The sequence below is a fragment of the Nerophis lumbriciformis genome, linkage group LG07 (assembly GCF_033978685.3).
Source record: "Nerophis lumbriciformis linkage group LG07, RoL_Nlum_v2.1, whole genome shotgun sequence".
NCBI lineage: Eukaryota > Metazoa > Chordata > Actinopteri > Syngnathiformes > Syngnathidae > Nerophis > Nerophis lumbriciformis.
This window is the reverse complement of record NC_084554.2, coordinates 49,811,655-49,834,000: the sequence shown is the minus strand read 5'-3', so window position 1 is coordinate 49,834,000 and position 22,346 is coordinate 49,811,655. Positions and strand designations below refer to the sequence as shown.

Genomic DNA, 22,346 nt, shown 5'->3' with positions numbered 1-22,346 from the left:
AGAACATTACAGGAGATAAATATGGTTTCAACTGACATCTCTGCTTTGCTCTCCTGGCCTGGAACATCCCGTCGGAGCAGAAAGCGGTTCTCAGGCACAGGCGGGATCTCCTCTGGTCGAACTACGGGCTTTTCTCTCTTCCCAACTTGGTCTTTCTCTCCTTCCACATCGGCGTCTCCCATTTCTTCTTTTAAAGGCTTGTGTGAGCTGAAACAACAAGAGAAAATAGGCATGAAATGAAGCAAGCGCCACTGTTTATGTCATGGTCATTATTACCTTTGTTTCGAAGATTCAACATCAACATTATTCTCCCTCTTTGTCAGCCTCCTCCTCTTTTTGGGCCTCCTACTTTTGCCAGGTCTCTTATTCTTACGACATTGGGGCTTTTCCGAGCTGTCAGACTCCACGGAGGTGGAGCTTTGGGATGAAGTGTCCACGGAATTGAGGGAGGAGTCCGCAGAATGAGAAGCTCTCATCCTTTTGCCTTCGAGGACTGAAGACACGTTTTGTTCCAAGTCTGACCATAAGAAATAGAAGCGGTGGAAAGGACTTACCATCATTAGCCGACTTGGTAATCAGCTGTCCACAGTCCACCACTCTCACGTCAGCGTACGGTCGGCTCGCCGAGTCAGTCTTCAGCCCCTCGATCTTTTTGATCACCTCAAAACCGGAGATGACGAGACCGAAGACGACGTGGACTCTGCGGCAAGGCAGAGATGACCCGTGGCTTGTCATTCACACACAGTAAGCAAGCTTTTATATTGGCAAGAGCAAAAAGGTACCCGTCGAGATGAGGCGCCATCTTTGTGGTGCTGCTTGAGCAAGAACCAAACCAGGAGGATGGATCGAGGTGACAGATGAGGACCATGAAAAGTGAGACAGAGGAGGACAAGAATGAGGACAAATGGGGAAATTCCCCAAAGCCGGGTGTTACTTTACGATGGGAAAAGACAAAAAAAAAAAAAAAGATTACAACCCTTTGTTTTTAAGATATTTGATGACAATGGTGTGATCATACATTGGACTATTAGGATTAACTCCTTTGGTGTCACACCTCAAGCCATGTGACTGGTGTTTAGCATATCTCAAACTAATGTAAATAAACAATAAGGTCAGGAGAGAGAGAGAGAGATAGAAGCACAGCCTCGGAGACACATTACCTTGGAAGAGCAGGATGCTAGAGTTTCTGTAAATTTTACACAAAAAAACGGCAAGAGAAGAAATGTAACACATTTGTCGGTAAAAAAGGTTTTGAATCGATGTTTCTCTGCACTGTGGTGTCTAGACTACATATCATGGGGTCAGACAAGAAAAGCAGACTAAAGTTTATTCAGAACTAGGGCTGGGCATTCCACGACATTCACTTGAATTATGAATTGTGGAAACGTTATTCTTTATATTCAGGCATAAAAAAAGTTTGTCATAGCAGAGGCAGTCAATGAATCAATGATGATGCCCATCCCTATTCAAAAGCAACAATAGTCGAGCTGTCTATTCTTCAAATAGTGTTATTTTGGGGTGAAGAACGATGCTCACATGAAAAACTGTGAACCGTTGGTGTCTTTCCCACGGTTGGCCATGGACAACAGGAAGGCGCGGTCGTGTTTGAGAGTGAAATTCTCATCTGTGGGAAGCAGACCAACATTGGGCGACATGTCAGGACTGTGTGCGTGCAAATGTGTGCCAGCTTGAATGTTGGGCGGACAACGAGTCATTTGTGTAATCTATCAAACTTAACAATCGCCTCACCCACCAGCGTTTACAAAACTATAAAGGCTTAGTTCTATTAAAGGGCAACTGCACGTTTTTGGGGGAATTTTGCCTCTCATTCACAATCCTTATGCTTCTTATTGTATGCATTCTAATTCATAAAACACGGCAAGTATGAGGTGGCTAACAATACAGCTAATGAGAGTACACTAATCTGCCCATAAAGCCCTCTAAAAATACATCCAAAAAGCATCAACAACCCTCCATTTACATGTCGTGTCCTGAATATTAACATGTATTAGTGATATTGTTATTACAGGCGCTAACGCAGGGGTGTCAAACTCATTTTAGCTCAGGGGCTGCATGGAGGAAAATCTGTGCACACGCAGGCCAAACTATTAAAATCATGGCATTAAAACTAAAATGAATGTTTATATCTGAATACATTTGTATTGTATTGTACAAAGAATAATAATACCACTACCATGCTTAATGTGCTTTTGCTGCCAATGGAACTGGTGCTTTACAGAGAGTAAATGGGACAATGAAAAAAGAGGATTACCTCCAAATTCTTCAGGACAACCTAAAATCATGGGTCTTGGGCGGAGTTAGGTGTTCAAACAGGACAATGACCCCAAACACACGTTAAAAGTGGTAAAGGAATGGCTAAATCAGGCTCGAATTAAGGTTTTAGAATGGCTTTCCCAAAGTCCTGACTTAAATGTGTGGACAAAGCTGAAGAAACAAGTCAATGTCAGAAAAACAACACATTTAGCTGAACTGCACCAATTTTGTCAAGAGGAGAGGTCTAAAATTCAAGCAGAAGCTTGTGGATGGCTACCAAAAGCACCTTATTGCAGTGAAACTTGCCCAGGGACATGTAACCAAATATTAACATTGCTGTATGTATACTTTTGACCAAGCACATTTTCAGTAGACCCATAATAAATTCATAAAAGAACCAAACTTCATGAATGTTTTTTGTGACCAACCAGTACGTGCTCCAATCACTCTATCACAAAAAATTAAGAGTTGTAGAAATTATTGGAAAATCAAGACAGCCATGACATTATGTTCTTTACAAGTGTATGTAAACTTTTGACCACGACTAATATGTATACTGTATATATATATATATATATGCAGTATATATATACTTACAGAGTTATAACCTTAATTAACCTTAGTTTTTGGAGCGCTTTATAGGCTCCATTGCTAGCTGACTTTTTATAATATTTATTTACGATTTAGAGTGCATAAAAGAAGAACAACATATGCGTTGTTGTCTTACATAAGGATTGTGAATGATGGACACATTTCCATTAAGAAAAGTGCAGTTCCCCTTTAAACAAGAAATATTGGTCAATTAAGAGCTCCTCTTGAACTACTGTGCTAAAATACTTGTGTGTCCTTCTTGGGGCTTGTGAAACAACATTTCTGGTATTGTTTTCAGTTATTAAAAAGTGTCCATGTTGGAATCAATATGAGGCAGAGATCACTATGGACTGCGCAGTAAAGCACAGCGATGCTGAAAATGTGAAATGGTGGCAGATTGATCAAAAGAGGCAAAAACAATGTTTTCTAAATGCCCTGACCTTCACTTTAGCGTATCTAAATCAAGATCTACTATCCTGGTTGCAGGACTAAATCCAATATTGCTGCTGTTGTACTCCTGGGAGTCCTAGCAAAGCCGCAGTGAGGGTCAACCTTGTAAAGGGCACTGCAGCTTTGAAAAGATATGTGAGCAGGCTAACTTCCCATCAGGTGCGTTCGGTGCAAGCATGGTTTGAGGGCAGGTGGTGTGTACTGCTGTGTACATGTCTTACCTTCTCATTTTGCAAAAGACCACTCTACAAATAAAAGAATAACGGTGGAAAATTTTAGGCAAGAAGACTGTAGCGTTCAAAAAAAAAGAGAGAGAATGCCTACGCTCCATGCTGATTGTTTTTGTAACGAAAGCCAACTAACTTTCCACTAAACAGAAGAGTCAACTGGACATGAGAAAGGGTGAAATGTCATCAGGGCTTTTGAGTACACTACCGGTCACAAGTTGGAGAGCAGCTGACTTCGCATAAAAACATAACGCACCAAAAAAAAAGAGTGCCGTTGCTTTGCCTAGTGGTAAAGTTGGTAAATTACACTTTCATCAGACGTCAAGAAAAGTTCCTCATTACATTTTAACTAATTGTGATCACCTACACCAGGGGTTGGCAACCCGAAATGTTGAAAGAGCCGTCCATACTGGATCAAAAATACAAATCTGTCTGGAGCCGCAAAAAACTAAAAGCCTTATAGTCTTATAATGAAGGCAACACATGATGTAATATATGTCTATATTAGCCTACTATCAAAATAACTTTGTTGAAATGGAATATTTATTCTACACATTATTACAACATTGGAAAACTTCTCAGAAGGTGAGATAACAAACATTTAAAAATGACGGCAAGCGTGAAGTAAAAAGCGAGGTACGTATTGTTACACCCCTATTTGTGTTGATGCAACTTGACTGATTTTAAGTCCTCAGTAACAATGTAGGACAACTAAAATAAAGAAGCTCTCCTCACACTTTTAACCGGTAGCATCCTTGAATAACTCACATGGTTTTAAAAAATAGGACAACAATAATAAATACTATTAACACACAGTTGCATGCAACAATTGGATCATGCAAACAAGTTAGATGAATTTGGATCTCCAGATTACCTTCAAAGTAGCCACCATATATGGACTCTCCTCCTCTTCCATTTCCTGTCAACATGAAAGTAAAAATCTTACTGTTTGGCAGGAAAGAAGAAGTAAGAATTCTGCCTTAAATCCTGACATATGGAAAGGTGCATTTGAAAACTAACCCTGGATTTCCACTGGATGCAGAACGGCGCCTTACTGTCAACATCTTTAGGACTTATGTCTTATTGTTGACGTCTTTAGGACTTATGTCTTACTGTCAACATCTTTAGGACTTATGTCTTATTGTTGACGTCTTTAGGACTTATGTCTTACTGTCAACATCTTTAGGATTTATGTCTTATTGTTGACGTCTTTAGGACTTATGTCTTACTGTCAACATCTTTAGGACTTATGTCTTATTGTTGACGTCTTTAGGACTTATGTCTTACTGTCAACATCTTTAGGACTTATGTCTTATTGTTGACGTCTTTAGGACTTATTTAAGTTAAAGTTAAAGTACCCATGATTGTCACACACACACTAGGTGTGGCAAAATTATTCTCTGCATTTGACTCATCACCCTTGATCACCCCCTGGGAGGTGAGGGGAGCAATTTTTGGTGATTTAACCCCCAATTCCAACCCATGATGCTGAGTGCCAAGCAGGGAGGTAATGGGTCCCATTTATATATATCTTATTGTTGACGTCTTTAGGACTTATGTCTTATTGTTGACATCTTTAGGACTTATGTCTTATTGTTGACGTCTTTAGGACTTATGTCTTATTGTTGACATCTTAAGGACTTATGTCTTATTGTTGAGGTCTTTAAGACTTATGTCTTATTGTTGAGGTCTTTAGGACTTATGTCTTACGGTCAACGTCTTTAAAACTTTTGTCTCACTGTCAACGTCTTTAGGACTTATGTCTTATTGTTGACATCTTTAGGACTTATGTCTTACTGTCAACATCTTTAAAACTTATGTCTTACTGTCAACGTCTTTAAAACTTATGTCTTATTGTTGACATCTTTAGGACTTATGTCTTACTGTCAATATCTTTAGGACTAACTGTATGTCTTATTGTTAACGTCTGTAGGACTTATGTCTTACTGTCAACATCTTTAGGACTTATGTCTTACTGTCAACATCTTTAGGACTTATGTCTTATTGTTGACGTCTTTAGGACTTATGTGTTAATGTCAACGTCTTTAAGACTTATGTCTTAATGTCAACGTCTTTAGGACTTATGTCTTATTGTTGACTTCTTTAGAACTTATGCCGTTCAGCAGCCGTCACACATCCAGTGGAAATCCGGGGCACTTTAGTTATTAATGTCAGCGTGATCTTGTCCTTCAGACAGCAGGAATAGCACAATCACTACGCATCGACAGAGTTGCGCACCCGGATTCAAGTAAAAAGTGTCAAAGTGCGGCCGTCGTTACCGTCAGTGAAGTCGCCTCCTTGGATCATAAAGTTCTTTACAACTCTGTGAAATGTGGAGCCTTTGTAGCACAGCTTTTTTCCTGCCACTTTGCCTGTTCCCTTTTCACCTGCAGCCATGAAAGGTGTGTTAGTAAGTCAGGGAGCACAGGCAACACATCACATCTTTCTTTTCTTCTGCACGCATTTATAGTTCAGCTCTTCTTACGAGCCTTTGTGTCAGGAGACTGAATTCCAGCCCCCCCCTTTCCGATGTGCATGAGACAGAGGACACAGGGATGGCTGTTCAAACGGCCATCTTAGATTACTAATCTTGTGGTACTTTACCTCTACAGCTGGGCTGTTGTTCTACTTTCACATAGCAAGAACTGCCCGCTAAAATCTAGTCAAGTCAAAGGCCATTCCATATCGGAGTATAGGACGAGCATCATAAATGTTGTAGTCTTCAGTGTATGGGACTACAAATGTTTCTTTCATGTGGCCGGTGAAAGCCTGGACATAATCAGCATCAATAAAAGCACTTTATTTTTCTTACTAAACATATCAGTCCTTTGAATTTCAGGAAAAAAATGCACACACTGTGCACAATTGCATGTCTTTTAGACTTCAGAACTATCTGACCATGCAAAAAAAAAAACATGATATTAATACAGCCCAACGCGTGGCCTGCAGCATATTGCTTGATAAAGAAATGATAGTAAAAGTCTGCCAACTAGTCTTAGAAGAGACTAGAGCTGAACTGATGAAGCATCTTCTACAACAGAAGTGTCAAACTCAAGGCCCGAGGGCCAAATCTGGCCTGCCATATTATTTTATGTGGCCCGCGAAAGCATAGAAATAATATGCGTTAATAAAATGCTTAATCTTTTCTTACTAAATATATTTGTTCTTTCCCTTTTGACATTAAAAATCATGTACTGCATATATTTTAAAACTCAATATTATCAAAATAAAATATTATATCATCATGTGTTCCACAAATATTTTTGTTACAATGGAGATGAATATCTGCTTGATTTATGATTTCAAAACAAATTATCAATCAAATTGTAGACTGTAAAATTGACAATACATTTTACGGTTAAATTTCGCCGACTGAGTACTGTTTTTTCCCCATATACATTAAGACACTATAACATTAAAAAACGAACAAAAAAAACACCAAAACAACAAGATTTTACGGTAAAAAAAACCAAACTGGCAGCCATGTTGCTTGAATTTTACAGCTAAAAACAGTGGTATTGTTTTTCCATTCAATCGAGAGAATGCCAAGAGTGTGCGAATAAGTAATCAAAACAAAGGGTGGCTATTTTGAAGAAACTAGAATATAAAACATGTTTTCACCTTTTTTTGTTAAGTACATAACTCCACATACCGGTATGTTCATTCATAGTTTTGATGCCTTTAGTGACAATCTACAGTGTAAATAGTCATGAAAATAAAGACAACGCATTGAATGAGAAAGTGTGTCCAAACTTTTGGCCTGTACTGTATTTTAATTTGATTTGATAAATGAAAATTCCATTCATTCGTTACCACGTTGATGGCCCCAATTAAAAATGAATGTGTAAAATAGGACTTGCATTTTGTACTGACCAGTGCACAAAGAGAGAAAGTTCTTGCTGGTCTTAGGACAAACGTCGGAAAAAAGTTGAAAGACAATTCGCCCAACTGCAAAACAACACAAAGGCAAAAGGTCAGTTTTTGGTAGCTACAGCATCAATTGGGCCAAATTTGCATTTTAATAACAAAACTAACAGGGCACCCTTTTAATTGGCCTACTAAAGATAACAACATGAGGCAATTCCTGAAGGAATTGCGTATGAATTAATTAATTAATTCTGGTTTATTTGAAATAGGGACAGATACAGAAACATAGAAATCTGAAAGAGTCATCCAATGTATGCATCATAGTGTTTGTAGCCAAAGCTAATTTAACACTTGTCCCCAACAAAAACAACAACAAGACAGATCTAACATCATTAAAAATAGGAAAATAAAAAGAATGAGGCAAAGAGGAGTCAATAATAATGATAATAGTAATAATATTGACAAAGTGCAAACTAGTTAAAGCCAATAATAATAATAATAATAATAATAATAATAACACAGACAAAGTGCAATCTAGATAAGAACCAATTAGTAAAAATTAGTAAATACTAAACATGGGAACATGACTGTTGCTCAACTAGCCACAATTTTGTTTGTTTTTTGAAAGTGACAAGTGCAGGTATACTTTTCAAAGTGTCAGGTAGAGAGTTCCATAGTTGTGGTCCTTTTATTGAAAAGGCAGTCTGGGCAAAAGATGTCCTACGGAATGGAACGCAACAGTTGCCTTTTGACGTTGCTCGGGTGGTAGATCTGATACCACTTTGCAGTCTTGTAATTGCCTTGCAGAGCAATTGGGGAGCAGAGTTATTTAAGCATTTAAAAAACAGTTTGACTTTGTGTAACAAAATGAAAATTGATAAAACTTAAAATATTGTATTTGGTTAGAATTTGGCAATGATGATATCGTATACTCTTCTTGTCTAGGACTTTCAAGGCGTGGTTATAGAGACACTCAATGGTCTTGATTGATGACTGGTGTGCCTGGGACCATGTAGTTAAGCCATAAGAGATTTGTGAAAGAATCATTGAGTTCATAAAAGTAAAAGCACAGCTGACAGTTAAACAGTTTCTTATAATCTTAAAACAGCTTAGGTTTGCATTTGGGGTTTTACACATTTTCTTAATGTGACTTTTAAAATTCAGCTGATAGTCTATGATTATGCCTAAATATTTTACTTGTTCAATGAATGCTCCAATGCTGATGTTGAACTGAAATCCTGGAATTTGTTTTATAATTGTTGAAGTAGAGCACACAATTCCCAAACAGGCTGAATACTTTTAAGTTGGAACCGTTTGAATCAGATGAAAAATGCGGGAGTTGTGGAACTTTTAAGAATGTCCCATTGATTTCAATGGAAATTTCCCCAAAATTTGGGAATTTCGGGAAAAGCGGGAATTTTTTTGATAATGGTAAAAAACTTGAATGGTCTGAATAAGTTGAAATGGTTGGTGTTGGAATTTTTAAAATCGGCCGAGAAATGTTGAAGTAGTAAAATTTTTAATTGAGAAATGGTATTAAATTCCTGGAATTTTGGGAAAACCGGGAATTTTTCCAGTTCGAAAAAATGTTTTTTGTCCTGATTAAGAAGAATGTTTGGACAGTGGAACAGTTGAAGTGGGTTGAAAAATGTGGAAGGAGTAGTCGCCAGAAAAAAGGGTCAAAAAAGGGTTTGAAAAAAATGGGAATTCCTGGAATTCTTTTGAACTTTGAAAAATAATAGTTTGAATGTCCAGGATGAGTGGAATATGTTGAAGGTGGAATGGTTTTGAAAAATGTGGAAATGGTGGAGGTTTGAAAAATGGCCAATTCATTTTGAATGGGAAAATGTCCTGGAAAACCTGGAATTCTGGGAAACCTGGAAATTTTTGGAATTTGTCAAGGGAAAGCTCGCGATTCCCGAAAAGGCTGAACAGTTTGAAGTTGGAACGGTTTGAATCGGGTGAAAAACGTGGAAGGCAGAGCGCGCCAAAATCTGGAGAAGGAGAAGAAGAAGTTGAAGAAGTTTAATAAATAGATCGATTTTGGTGTAGAAAACCATATGTGTGTATGCTTTGGAGCGTTCACACAATGACAAAAAAAAGTCCTGCTGTAAAGTTTACTTATTGCAGGTCTTTACTCCCTCCCTTGATCAAGTATTAATCTACTAAAACATCAAAGCCTGATCAACCGGTCCTGGTTTTTGGTGAAATGACAACAATTATTACAAAGACAACAATGACTCTTTAGGCTTACCAAACTAGAAGCGAAAGCAGTAGATGTCCTACTTTATTCAAAAAGTCAGGGAAACAGTGAGAACAAAACAAGGCCTGTGTAATGACGATGATGATAAGAAGCTAAATGAGCCTCAAAGTCCTCGTCTAAGATCCTACCTGGCTCGCGATTGAGCTCCACGTCAAAGTAACACTGAGGGCGGTCCTTCACCCCCATTCTGATCAAAGTCTAGGTGACCTACAATGAGGAGAAACACACTCAGTAGGTGAAGATCTTCACATTGAAACGTGTGTGCAAGAAAACAGGTAGAGTGAGAAGGAAGGAGTGATGGAGGGAGAGAGAGAGAGAGAGAGAGAGAGAGAGAGAGAGAGAGAGAGAGAGAGAGAGAGAGAGAGAGAGAGAGAGAGAGAGAGAGAAATACATTCAAACTTGTTAAGTCACATACTTGGGAGGAGGGATGGGCGTTCCCCTACTTTTCCTTTTTAATCTACTTTTTTTTATTGTCATTTGAATTTGGGCTGCATAAAAAAATTGGGATCTTGACTCACATTGACTAATTTCTAAATGATGACCATTTTTTTTTCATGTTACCGTTAAAATCCTTTTTCCCCCCTCAAAACTCGTCAGTGCGCCTTATAACCCGGTGCGCCTAATGTACGGAATAATTCTGGTTGTGCTTACCGACCTCGAAGCTATTTTTTTTGGTACATGGTGAAATGATAAGTGTGACCAGTAGATGGCAGTCACACATAAGAGATACGTGTAGACTGCAATTTGGTGGCAGTCACACACAAGAGATACGTGTAGACTGCAATATGACTCAAAGTAAACAACACCAAAATGTTATATGTTCCATTCAAAATATAGAACATTACACACGGCGCTGAAAAATCTTATCAAAATGTTTTAGTACGCCTTTGGTAAGCTATGAAGCCGCACCGCTTGATGGATTGTACTGTGCTTCAACATAGGAGTATTATTATGGTGTGTGTATAAGGTAAGACATATTATCTGGCGTTTTGTTTTTCAATATTATGCAAAAGCAACTTTTTTTTACCTTCTGGTACCCGCTGATCTGTATTTGGGATCTGCATAAGTCCTGAAAAATTGCACGCGTCCGCCTATTTCGTCCGTGCCGACACTGTAGTCATAAGCTTCTTCTTTTTCTCTATCTTCTTGTTATGGGACATTAATCTTCTGCTGTTGCCATTTCTAATATAAAGTAGTGTAAAGTTCTTACTTATATCTGTCAGCAAACTTGCCATTAAAGCGCTAAAACATACCGGTGTAGTGAGTTTTTTATTATTCACCCAAGGAAGTTTAGTTTATAGAGTTCCGGTCGGACGATTTTCACGGGACACATTTAAGTGCACTGGTTCCCTGTGCACTTAAAATGCGAATTTAAGGTTTTACTACTTACGTATAAAATACTAAACGGTATAGCTCCATCTTATCTTGGTGATTGTATTGTACCATATGTCCCGGCAAGAATTCTGCGTTCAAAGAACTCGGGCTTATTAGTGATTCCCAGAGCCCAAAAAAGGTCTGTGGGCTATAGAGCGTTTTCTATTGGGGCTCCAGTACTCTGGAATGCCCTCCCGGTAACAGTTAGAGATGCTACCTCAGTAGAAGCATTCAAGTCCCATCTTAAAACTCATTTGTATACTCTAGCCTTTAAATAGACCCCTCTTTAGACCAGTTGATCTGCCGTCTCTTTTCTGCTCTGCCTCCCTCTCCTGCGTGGAGAGGTTATCAGGTGACCACAGATGACGTGCCAGCTGTTCAAAGTCGGGACCCAGGGTGGATCACTCATCTGTGCATCAGTTGGGGACGTCTCTGCGCTGCTGACCTGTCTCCACTCAAGATGATCTCCTGCTGGCCCCACTATGGACTGGACTCTGACACTATTATGTTAGATCCACTATGGACTGGACTCTCACAATATTATGTTAGATCCACTATGGACTGGACTCTCTCAATATTATGTTAGATCCACTATGGACTGGACTCTCACAATATTATGTTAGATCAGTGGTTCTTAACCTGGGTTTGATCGAACCCTAGGGGTTCGGTGAGTCGGCCTCAGGGGTTCGACGGAGCCTCCGCCGCGGAGGTCAAGACACACCCGACTCATCGTGTAAATAAAAACTTTATGGATACGGCAACAGCAGAAGTCAGACTGATTTGCATGTGGGTAATTTGTTGTGAGTTCATGCACTGTGTTGGTTTTGTTCTTTGAACAAGGTGATGTTGATGCACGGTTCATTTTGTGCACTAGTAAAAAAAAACATAATGTTGTCTTGAATTTGAAAAAAAATAACATTTTATTTTTCACTAAAGAAAGGTTCGGTGAATGCGCATATGAAACTAGTGGGGTTCGGTATCTCCAACAAGGTTAAAGAACCACTGTGTTAGATCCACTATGGACTGGACTCTCACAATATTATGTTAGATCCACTATGGACTGGACTCTCACAATATTATGTTAGATCCACTATGGACTGGACTCTCACAATATTATGTTAGATCCACTATGGACTGGACTCTCACACTATTATGTTAGATCCACTATGGACTGGACTCTCACACTATTATGTTAGCTCCACTATGGACTGGACTCTCACACTATTACCGTATTTTTCGGCCTATAAGTCGCAGTTTTTTTCATAGTTTGGCGGTGCGACTTATACTCAGGAGCGATTTATGTGTGAAATTATTAACACATTACCGTAAAATATCAAATAGTATTATTTAGCTCATTCATGTAAGAGACTAAACGTATAAGATTTCATGGGATTTAGCGATTAGGAGTGACACATTGTTTGGTAAACGTATAGCATGTTCTATATGTTATAGTTATTTGAATGACTCTTACCATAATATGTTATGTTAACATACCAGGCACGTTCTCAGTTGGTTATTTATGCCTCATATAACGTACACTTATTCAGCCTGTTGTTCACTATTCTTTATTTATTTTAAATTGCCTTTCAAATGTCTATTCTTGTTGTTGGGTTTTATCAAATAAATTTCCCCAAAAAAATGCAACTTATACTCCAGTGCGACTTATATATGTTTTTTCCTTCTTTATTGTGTATTTTCGGCCGTTGCGACTTATACTCCGGAGCGACTTATAGTCCGAAAAATACGGTATGTTAGATCCACTATGGACTGGACTCTCACAATATTATGTTAGATCCACTATGGACTGGACTCTCTCAATATTATGTTAGATCCACTATGGACTGGACTCTCACACTATTATGTTAGATCCACTATGGACTGCACTCTCACACTATTATGTTAGATCCACTATGGACTGGACTCTCTCAATATTATGTTAGATTCACTATGGACTGGACTCTCACAATATTATGTTAGATCCACTATGGACTAGACTCTCTCAATATTATGTTAGATCCACTATGGACTGGACTCTCACAATATTATGTTAGATCCACTATGGACTGGACTCTCACACTATTATGTTAGATCCACTATGGACTGGACTCTCACACTATTATGTTAGACCCACTATGGACTGGACTCTCACACTATTATGTTAGATCCACTATGGACTGGACTCTCACACTATTATGTTAGATCCACTATGGACTGGACTCTCACACTATTATGTTAGATCCACTATGAACTGGACTCTCACAATATTATGTTAGATCCACTATGGACTGGACTATCACACTATTAACTAGATCCACTCCACATCCATTGCACCCATCGCCCAGGGTGGGGGTCCCCACATCTGCGGTCCCCTTTTTGATTGATTGATTGATTGAGACTTTTATTAATAGGTTGCACAGTGAAGTACATATTCCGTACAATTGACCACTAAATGGTAACACCCGAATAAGTTTTTCAACTTGCTTAAGTCGGGGTCCAAGGTTTCTCATTGTCATCCCGTTGGGTTGAGTTTTTCCTTGCCCTGACGTTGTGTCTTATGCAGCCCTTTGAGACACTCGTGATTTAGGGCTATATAAATAAACTTTGATTGATTGACATTACAAAAATCACTGCAGCACAACTAAAGACTGTATCTTACAGCTTTCACCACAATTATTGTTATTGTCAACTGAACGGTAAGCCAAAATTAAAGACAGTTACATAAATGTAGTCATTGTTGACCGCAAAAACATCACATTCAAATGGGATAGCAGCATGCTAACATAAGTTATGCTAACTAGCTCGCGTCCTAACTGGCGGGTTTTCCACGACACAATTATCGTTCACAAAGGATTTTTAATGAGCACGAACACTCTTTAGGGGAATGTGAAATACAAGACGACTCACCACCAACCTGCGTGTGAAGAGTAAACGGACAAACTAGTCACCGAAGGCCGACAGGACAGCTAGCTTACTGCTAACTCCTGTTAGCAACGTGATGCTACATCCGGGTACTGGCGCTGTCCCTCCTGGCTTTCCGTACTTTGTTGTTGTGGTTTGGCGGTGACAGCACTTCCTGTTAGCCAGCATGCTAGCCTGCTACTAATAACAATAACATCTGTTGTCGTTAGAACAATCTTTCAGTGGTTTTTAAAGCTCCGTCGAGTTATTAAATGAACAAATGTAAACCCACACATGTAATACGTATTATGCTGGTGATGTCTGCACTTTGAACTGATGGCGTTGTGCGCTTAAAGCAGAGTTTTGCTAAGAAGAAGACGATGGAAGTCTTTACTTTAAGGAGGTAAGGTGCAACTTCTACACAACTTGCGCAGAAATGAACAATAAAGCAATATTTTTGATATTTTATTACGGGAAAGTTACATTCCCATCATTTTGACGGGTGTTGCGTAGCAGTCCAACTGAGTCATTAGTGTGTAGCAATGAAAACAACAACAATAATATGTGTTGATATTTTATGCAGAGCAGCTGCCAAAAGTTCGTATATTTGACCATTATTTCCTATTCTTCTCTTTCAATGTTGACTTCTTGACACATGTTGTCATTATTTACGTTTTTAGTTTTACATTTTGATCTAAAACAATATTAAGACTTTTAAAGATGTTTTGTGTTTTTTTTTTAAGGCTGTCAAATTTTTTATTATTATTATTTTAAATCAGATTAATCACATTTTGGAATTTCGATTAATCATTATTGATCACAGATGATGGTATGATTGAAATTAGCTGAGGAAAACAACCCTAATATTTGAACATAAACGCAATTGTAGTGTCAGAATGTCATCCAGGAACCTTTTACTTGAATGGATGTGATTTTGGATGTAATATTTAGTTTTATGTAAAGTACTTTCAGGATGTATTTTAAATATAATATTCTCTTTTATGTAAAGTACTTTCAGGATGTATTTTAAATATAAGTACTTTCAGGATGTATTTTATATATAACATTTAGTTTTATTTAATTTGTCATTTTAAATGTAATAGTTAGTTTTATGTAAAGTACTTTTAGGATGTATTTTAAATATAATATTTAATTTTATGTGAAGTTATTTCAGTGTATTTTAAATATAATATTTAGTTTTATGTAAAGTACTTTCAGGATGTATTTTAAATTAAATATTTAGTTTTATCTAAAGTACTTTCAGGATGTGTTTTAAATATAATATTTAATTTTATGTAAAGTACTTCAGGATGTATTTTAAATATATTTCGTTTATGCAAAGTACTTTCAGGATGTATTTTAAATATAATATTTAATTTTGTGTTAAGTACTTCAGGATGTATTTTTAAATATAATATTTAGTTTGATCTAAAGCACTTTCAGGATGTATTTTAAATATAATATTTAATTTTATGTAAAGTTCTTTCAGTGTAAATATAATATTTCGTTTTATGTAATATATATATATATATGTTTATATATATATATATATATATATATATGTATTTATTTTTTAAAACTTTTTTGTATTCTAAAATGTCAGATTTAACCATTTTTTTTGTAGATTAAAGTTTATACTTTTACATTTTTTTAATAAAATATAATTGTTATATGTTTATATATATATATATATATATATATATATATAGTCTTGTGATTTTTTTTCCCACACATACACACATAAATATATATATATATATATATATATATATATATATATATATATATATATATATATATATATATATATATATATATATATATATATTTTTTTTTTTATTTTAATAGCTTTTTTTTGTATTCATAAAATGTCAGATTTAACAATTCTTTTGCAGATTAAAATCTACACTTTAAAACATTTTTTAAATCTAATTATTATGATATAATGTTTATGTATATATATTTTTTTCTTCTACTTTTTTTGTATTCCTAAAATGTCCGATTTAAAAAAAAAATGTTGGGGATTAAAATATTTTTTATTGAATAAATGTATCGTAGAACAATTTGTACATTTTCTATGTATTTATTTTAGAGCTGCACTTTAAAAAAATGTTGTCTTCAGAGCTAATATTTTGAGAGCGTCTAAGATGGCAGCATGGTTCTTTGCTGCGATGGTGGAGCGTACTTATTTCCTCCTGCGCAGGCGGAGAGTTGTTGCCGGACCATGTCCTTGATCCTGTTCGTCTTGGTGGTCCGGGTCAGAGACGGACTCCCCCTATCGGCGTCCACGGACTTCGAGCACAACGTTGAGCTCCAGGAGAGGAAGCAGCAGCTGAGGACCATCAGCAGGACTCTGGCCTCCTTCCCAGAGAGGAGTAGCATGAAAGGCCAGGAGCTGGACATCCAGTAAGGACTTTGGGGGTCCACCTGTGTGTCTAAGTGTGGATTGACCACCTGTGTGTCACCTGTGTGTCTTTGTGTGGATTGAACACATGTGTGTCTTTGTGTGGATTGACCACCTGTGTGTCACCTGTGTGTCTTTGTGTGGATTGACCACCTGTGTGTCTTTGTGTGGCCTGAACACCTGTGTGTTTTGACCACCTGTGTGTAACCTGTGTGTCTTTGTGTGGACTAACCACCTGTGTGTCACCTGTGTGTCTTTGTGTGTCCTGAACACCTGTGTGTCTTTGTGTGGACTGACCACCTGTGTCTCACCTGTGTGTCTTTGTGTGGACTGACCACCTGTGTGTCACCTGTCTTTGTGTGTACTGAACACCTGTGTGTTACCTGTGTGGAATGAACACCTGTGTGTCACCTGTTTGTCTTTATGTGGCCTGAACACCTGTGTGTCTTTGTGTGGACCGAACACCTGTGTGTCTTTGTGTGGACCGAACACCTGTGTGTCACCTGTGTGTCTTTGTGTGGACTGACCATCTGTGTGTCTTTGTGTGGACTGAACACTTATGTGTCTTTGTGTGGACCGAACACCTGTTTGTCTTTGTGTGGACTGACCACCTGTGTGTCACCTGTGTGTCTTTATGTGGCCTGAACACCGGTGTGTCTTTTTGTGGACTGAACACCTGTGTGTCACATGTGTGTCTTTGTGTGGACTGACCACCTGTGTGTCTTTGTGTGGACTGAACACCTGTGTGTCACCTGTGTGTCTTTGTGTGGACTGACCACCTGTGTGTCTTTGTGTGGACTGAACACCTGTGTGTCACCTGTGTGTCTTTGTGTGGACTGACCACCTGTGTGTCTTTGTGTGGACTGAACACCTGTGTGTCACCTGTGTGTCTTTGTGTGGACTGACCACCTGTGTGTCTTTGTGTGGACTGAACACCTGGGTGTCACCTGGGTGTGTCTTTGTGTGGACCGAACACCTGTGTGTCTTTGTGTGGACTGAACACCTGTGTGTCACCTGAGTGTCTTTGCGTGGATTGACCACCTGTGTGTCTTTGTGTGGACTGAACACCTGTGTGTCACCTGTGTGTCTTTGTGTGGACTGACCACCTGTGTGTCACCTGTGTGTCTTTGTGTGGCCTGAACACCTGTGTGTCTTTGTGGGGATTGACCACCTGTGTGTCTTTGTGTAGACTGAACACCTGTGTGTCACCTGTGTGTCTTTGTGTGGACTGACCACCTGTGTGTCTTTGTGTGGCCTGAACACCTGTGTGTCTTTGTGGGGACTGACCACCTGTGTGTCACCTGAGTGTCTTTGTGGGGATTGACCACCTGTGTGTCTTTGTGTGGCCTGAACACCTGTGTGTCTTTGTGGGGACTGACCACCTGTGTGTCACCTGAGTGTCTTTGTGGGGATTGACCACCTGTGTGTCTTTGTGTAGACTGAACACCTGTGTGTCACCTGTGTGTCTTTGTGTGGACTGACCACCTGTGTGTCTTTGTGTGGCCTGAACACCTGTGTGTCTTTGTGGGGACTGACCACCTGTGTGTCACCTGAGTGTCTTTGTGGGGATTGACCACCTGTGTGTCTTTGTGTAGACTGAACACCTGTGTGTCACCTGTGTGTCTTTGTGTGGACTGACCACCTGTGTGTCTTTGTGTGGCCTGAACACCTGTGTGTCTTTGTGGGGACTGACCACCTGTGTGTCACCTGTGCAGCCTGCTGTCGTGGGAGGGCGTGTCCTACATGAGTGTGTGTCACCGCAGCATGTCCCTCACCAAGGTCTTCTGCTTCCTGGAAGATCTTCGCTGGGAGTTCTCAGCCTGCTACAAACCAAACCTGGTCGCCTTGGCAACCAGACCTTATCCTTTTCTACACTTTGGTGGGTTGCGCAACACCTCAAACATTTCCTCATTTATTTATTGTTTGAATGGAAGTTGACTATGGATGATCCATCACAGCCCGAGCTTCAGTTGCTTGTAATAGTTTGAATATAATAATGATAATGAGTGGTGCTGGGAAAAAAGGATTCACATCTAAATCCTGATTCTTATTTATGATCATTCTGAATCGATTCAGAATTTTCAAGAATCACTTTAAAAAAAACATTTTTTAGGCACTTACTTGTGGGCGTGTGTTCAGTATACAGTATATCATGTATACAGTATATCATGTATACAGTATGCAGTATGTCATGTATACAGTATAAAGTATATCATGTAAGCAGTATATCATTGTGGAGGGGTGGCGTGGCCTGCGGGCCTGCAGCGGAGCGGGGTGTGCCAGGACCGGCCTCGAAGTCAGCGACAGGTGATTAGATAACACGGCCCAACTGGGCCATCTACGCACCTCTCGCTGACTTCGAGGCCGGTCCTGGCACACCCCGTACCGCTGCAGGCCCGCAAGCCACGCCCCCCTCCACAATCATGTATGCATCATTATTCCCTACCTGTGTTCCAGACGACATCATTATTCCCCACCTGTGTTTCAGACGACATCATCCAGAAGCTGAAGCAGCAATACGAGCAAAAAGGCGGTCCTGCTCTGCAGGTCACTCTGACCGAGGTCCAGGAGGACTTGAGGCTCCGCCCACCACAGATCGTCTCCCTGGAGGAGGTGGTGCTCACCAACGGTGCAGCAAATGGACACGTGGAGCAACTTTCATCTTCTGGTACCACACACACGCACGATGCACCATGACGTCATCATCCTATGCACCATGACGTCATCATCCTGCTATTGCGTCATTCCTGTCCTCTAGGCCAGAGCACCAAACTGGAACCAGTGACGGCGCCCGGCATCCTCGCGCTGGTCCTCAACATCATGTGTGCGTCTTTGAACGTCATCCGCGGCGTGCACCTCTTAGAATACACATTCCAGGTATTAGCCAGTGCCCTCCTGAAGCGTTTGCGTGCTATACCCATTCCAGGCATTAGTCAGCACCCCCCTTAAACCTTTGCATACTTACACACTTTCCAGGCATTAGCCATCACCCATCTGAAAGCTTTGCATCCTACACGCACAGGAATGTAGATTAATAATAGATCTTATTCATTATTTAATGATTATTTGTCCTTGTCTTGGCAGGTTTTTGGTGGAATCGCAATATTTTTGATATGATGGAGACTTTGTTTTATTTGACAGTATTATAATACAGTAAAATATTAGATGGCCAGCACCTTTTGTGTAACTACTCTACACACTCCAGGCATTAGCCGTGCATACTATACGCATTCCAGGCATTAGCCAACACCCTACTTTAAACATTTGCGTAACTACTAGTCACACTCCAGGCATTAGCCAGCGCCCTCGTCAAACTTTTGCATACTATACACACTCCAGGCATTAGCCAGGACCCGGCTTAAACCTTTGCACACCACACACATTCCAGGCATTAGCCAGCAACCTACTTTAAACTTTTGCGTAACTACTGTACACACTCCAGGCATTAGCCAGGACCCTCCTTAAACTTTTGCACACTATAAACATTGCAGGCATTAGCCAGCACCCTACTTTATACCTTTGCGTACCTACTGTACGCACTCCAGGCATTAGCCAGCACCCTACTTTATACCTTTGCGCAACTACTGTACGCACTCCAGGCATTAGCCAGCACCTTCAAATCTTTGCATACTATACACACACCAGGCATTAGCCAGCACCCGGCTTGAACTTTTGCACACTATACACATTCCAGGCATTAGCTAACACCCTACTTTAAACTTTTGCGTAACTACTGTACACACTCCAGGCATTAGCCAGCATTTTCAAACCGTTGCATACAATATACATTCCAGGCATTAGCTAGCCCCCTCCTTACACCTTTGTGTACTATACACATTCCAGGTATTAGCCATGCATACTATACGCATTCCAGGCATTAGCCAACACCCTACTTTAAACATTTGCGTAACTACTATACACACTCCAGGCATTAGCCAGGACCCTCCTTAAACTTTTGCACACTATAAACATTCCAGGCATTAGCCAGCACCCTACTTTATACCTTTGCGTAACTACTGTACGCACTCCAGGCATTAGCCAGCACCTTCAAATCTTTGCATGCTATACACACGCCAGGCATTAGCCAGCACCCGGCTTAAACTTTTGCACACTATACACATTCCAGGCATTAGCTAACACCCTACTTTAAACTTTTGCGTAACTACTGTACACACTCCAGGCATTAGCCAGCACCTTCAAACCGTTGCATACAATATACATTCCAGGCATTAGCTAGCCCCCTCCTTACACCTTTTGTGTACTATACGCATTCCAGGTATCAGCCATGCATACTATACGCATCCCAGGCATTAGCTAACACCCTACTTTAAACATTTGCGTAACTACTATACACACTCCAGGCATTAGCCAGCGCCCTCATCAAACCTGTGCACACTATAAACATTCCAGGCATTAGCCAGCACCCTACTTTATACCATTGCGTAACTACTGTACGCACTCCAGGCATTAGCCAACACCTTCAAATCTTTGCATAGTATACACACTCCAGGCATTAGCCATCCCCCTCCTTACAACTTTGCGTACTATACACATTCCAGGCATTAGCCAGCACCCTCCTTACACATTGCATACTATACACATTCCAGGCATTAGCCAGCACCCTCCTTACACATTGCATACTATACACATTCCAGGCATTAGCCAGCACCTTCCTCAGACCTTTGCATACTATACCCCATCCAGATGTGCATTCCAGGCAGTAGTCACCAATGTCACCTTTGCACATTCCAGGCATTAGCCAGCACCCTTCTGTAACCATTGAGCACTGTACACTTTCCAGGCATTAGCCAGCATCCTTTGCAACCTCTGTGTACTTAAACGATGACCTTTGTCGTCACGCAGGACGACCACGACAACCTTTGGAACGTGGCGGCTTTCCTGCTGGCGTTCGTGTGCGGCGCGGTCCAGGTGAGTCACGGCCGCTCCACATCAGCATCCACTCAACTCCAGTCCCTCGCCATCTCATTGATAATCATAAAAACGTCCGACTGTCAATCAATCAATGCCGACATGTTGTTCCGGTCCAGTGTCACCTGTACCTCTTCCATTCCCGCCACAAGACGGCGAAGAGCGCGGTGCTGCTGAGCGCGGTGGTCGTCTGCAACGTCTTCCTGCTGGGCCTGAGGAACGCCTGGCAGGTGGCGTTCCACGTGGGCGTGGCCTCGCTGGCCACCGTCCTCATCGTCACGCGCGGAGTCCGCCGAGACCGGACCCACGACTGCGGCGTGTGACCTCCGACCGCCAATGTCGGCGGCATCAGACGTGATGAATTTCTATGGACGGGAATAATTCCTGACGTGGACAAACTGCATCAGCAGGGGGGGCGCTGTGGCTCAAACTACGCCTAAATGTTCTTCATCGGGGACAAAAAGGCAAATCTAGCTTGTTTTGCCTTTTTTTTTAATCCTCTCAGATCGTCACATTTATTTTTAGTTCATAATTTTGGATTAATAACAAGCACTGATTGTGAGTGATATTTATTTACTTGCTACTTCAGGGTCAGAATATTTGATATAATATATTTACTTTTCTAGCTGCTTCCTATGATCACACGGTCGTGATCCTATGAATTATTGAAGGATTATTTGCTCTTGTCGTCCACACGCCGTCCTCGTCTTGGCAGCTTTTTTTGCTGAAATTGCAATATTTTTGATACGGAGGAGACTTTCTTACAATATTTGATGAAATGGACTTTATTTCATTATTCAAATGAACCATCATTCGGTTTATTGGGACAAAGAAAACAGTTTAGATTTTTACAATTCAATAATCATGGGAAGAAATTTCACCTGAATTTAGCTGAGATAGGCTCCTGCGACCCCGAAAGGGACAAGCGGTAGGAAAATGGATGGATTGATGGGCATTTAACATGAATCACAGCAACTGCCAAATACTCAAAGTTATTTCCGGGTTGTTGCTTATTTAATTATTTTCTGCTAACGCACATTTGATCAATAAATGGTCTTTTCTTATTTCA

At 40.1% G+C, this 22,346-nt stretch overlaps 2 protein-coding genes across 6 annotated transcripts in view; one reads left to right on the top strand and one right to left on the bottom strand.

The window, feature by feature from the left end:
* nktr (natural killer cell triggering receptor) overlaps window positions 1-14,179 on the bottom strand; it is a 20,306-nt gene extending 6,127 nt beyond the window's left edge. Inside the window, exons 1-10 of one of the 5 annotated variants that reach the window (XM_061964906.2) lie at window positions 13,951-14,179; window positions 9,801-9,879; window positions 7,416-7,490; window positions 5,822-5,929; window positions 4,417-4,461; window positions 1,537-1,624; window positions 783-812; window positions 555-700; window positions 277-493; window positions 37-207 (exon numbers count right to left, since the gene is read on the bottom strand). In XM_061964906.2, coding sequence (XP_061820890.1) covers window positions 37-207; window positions 277-493; window positions 555-700; window positions 783-812; window positions 1,537-1,624; window positions 4,417-4,461; window positions 5,822-5,929; window positions 7,416-7,490; window positions 9,801-9,858 — 938 coding nt within the window. In that variant the 5' untranslated portion in view covers window positions 9,859-9,879; window positions 13,951-14,179. Of the gene's footprint in view, window positions 1-36; window positions 208-276; window positions 494-554; window positions 701-782; window positions 813-1,160; window positions 2,726-3,536; window positions 3,554-4,416; window positions 4,462-5,821; window positions 5,930-7,415; window positions 7,491-9,800; window positions 9,880-13,950 lie in introns of those variants that run through there. The other 4 variants (XM_061964907.2, XM_061964908.1, XM_061964909.2 and 1 more) reach the window with 4 other exon arrangements.
* On the top strand, window positions 13,992-22,346 carry sec22c (SEC22 homolog C, vesicle trafficking protein). Its single transcript, XM_061964910.2, has 7 exons — window positions 13,992-14,347; window positions 16,148-16,350; window positions 18,064-18,227; window positions 18,837-19,016; window positions 19,107-19,225; window positions 21,212-21,277; window positions 21,397-22,346. The coding sequence occupies exons 2-7, from the start codon at window positions 16,169-16,171 to the stop codon at window positions 21,598-21,600; spliced, it is 915 nt and encodes a 304-aa protein (XP_061820894.1). The 5' UTR covers window positions 13,992-14,347; window positions 16,148-16,168; the 3' UTR covers window positions 21,601-22,346.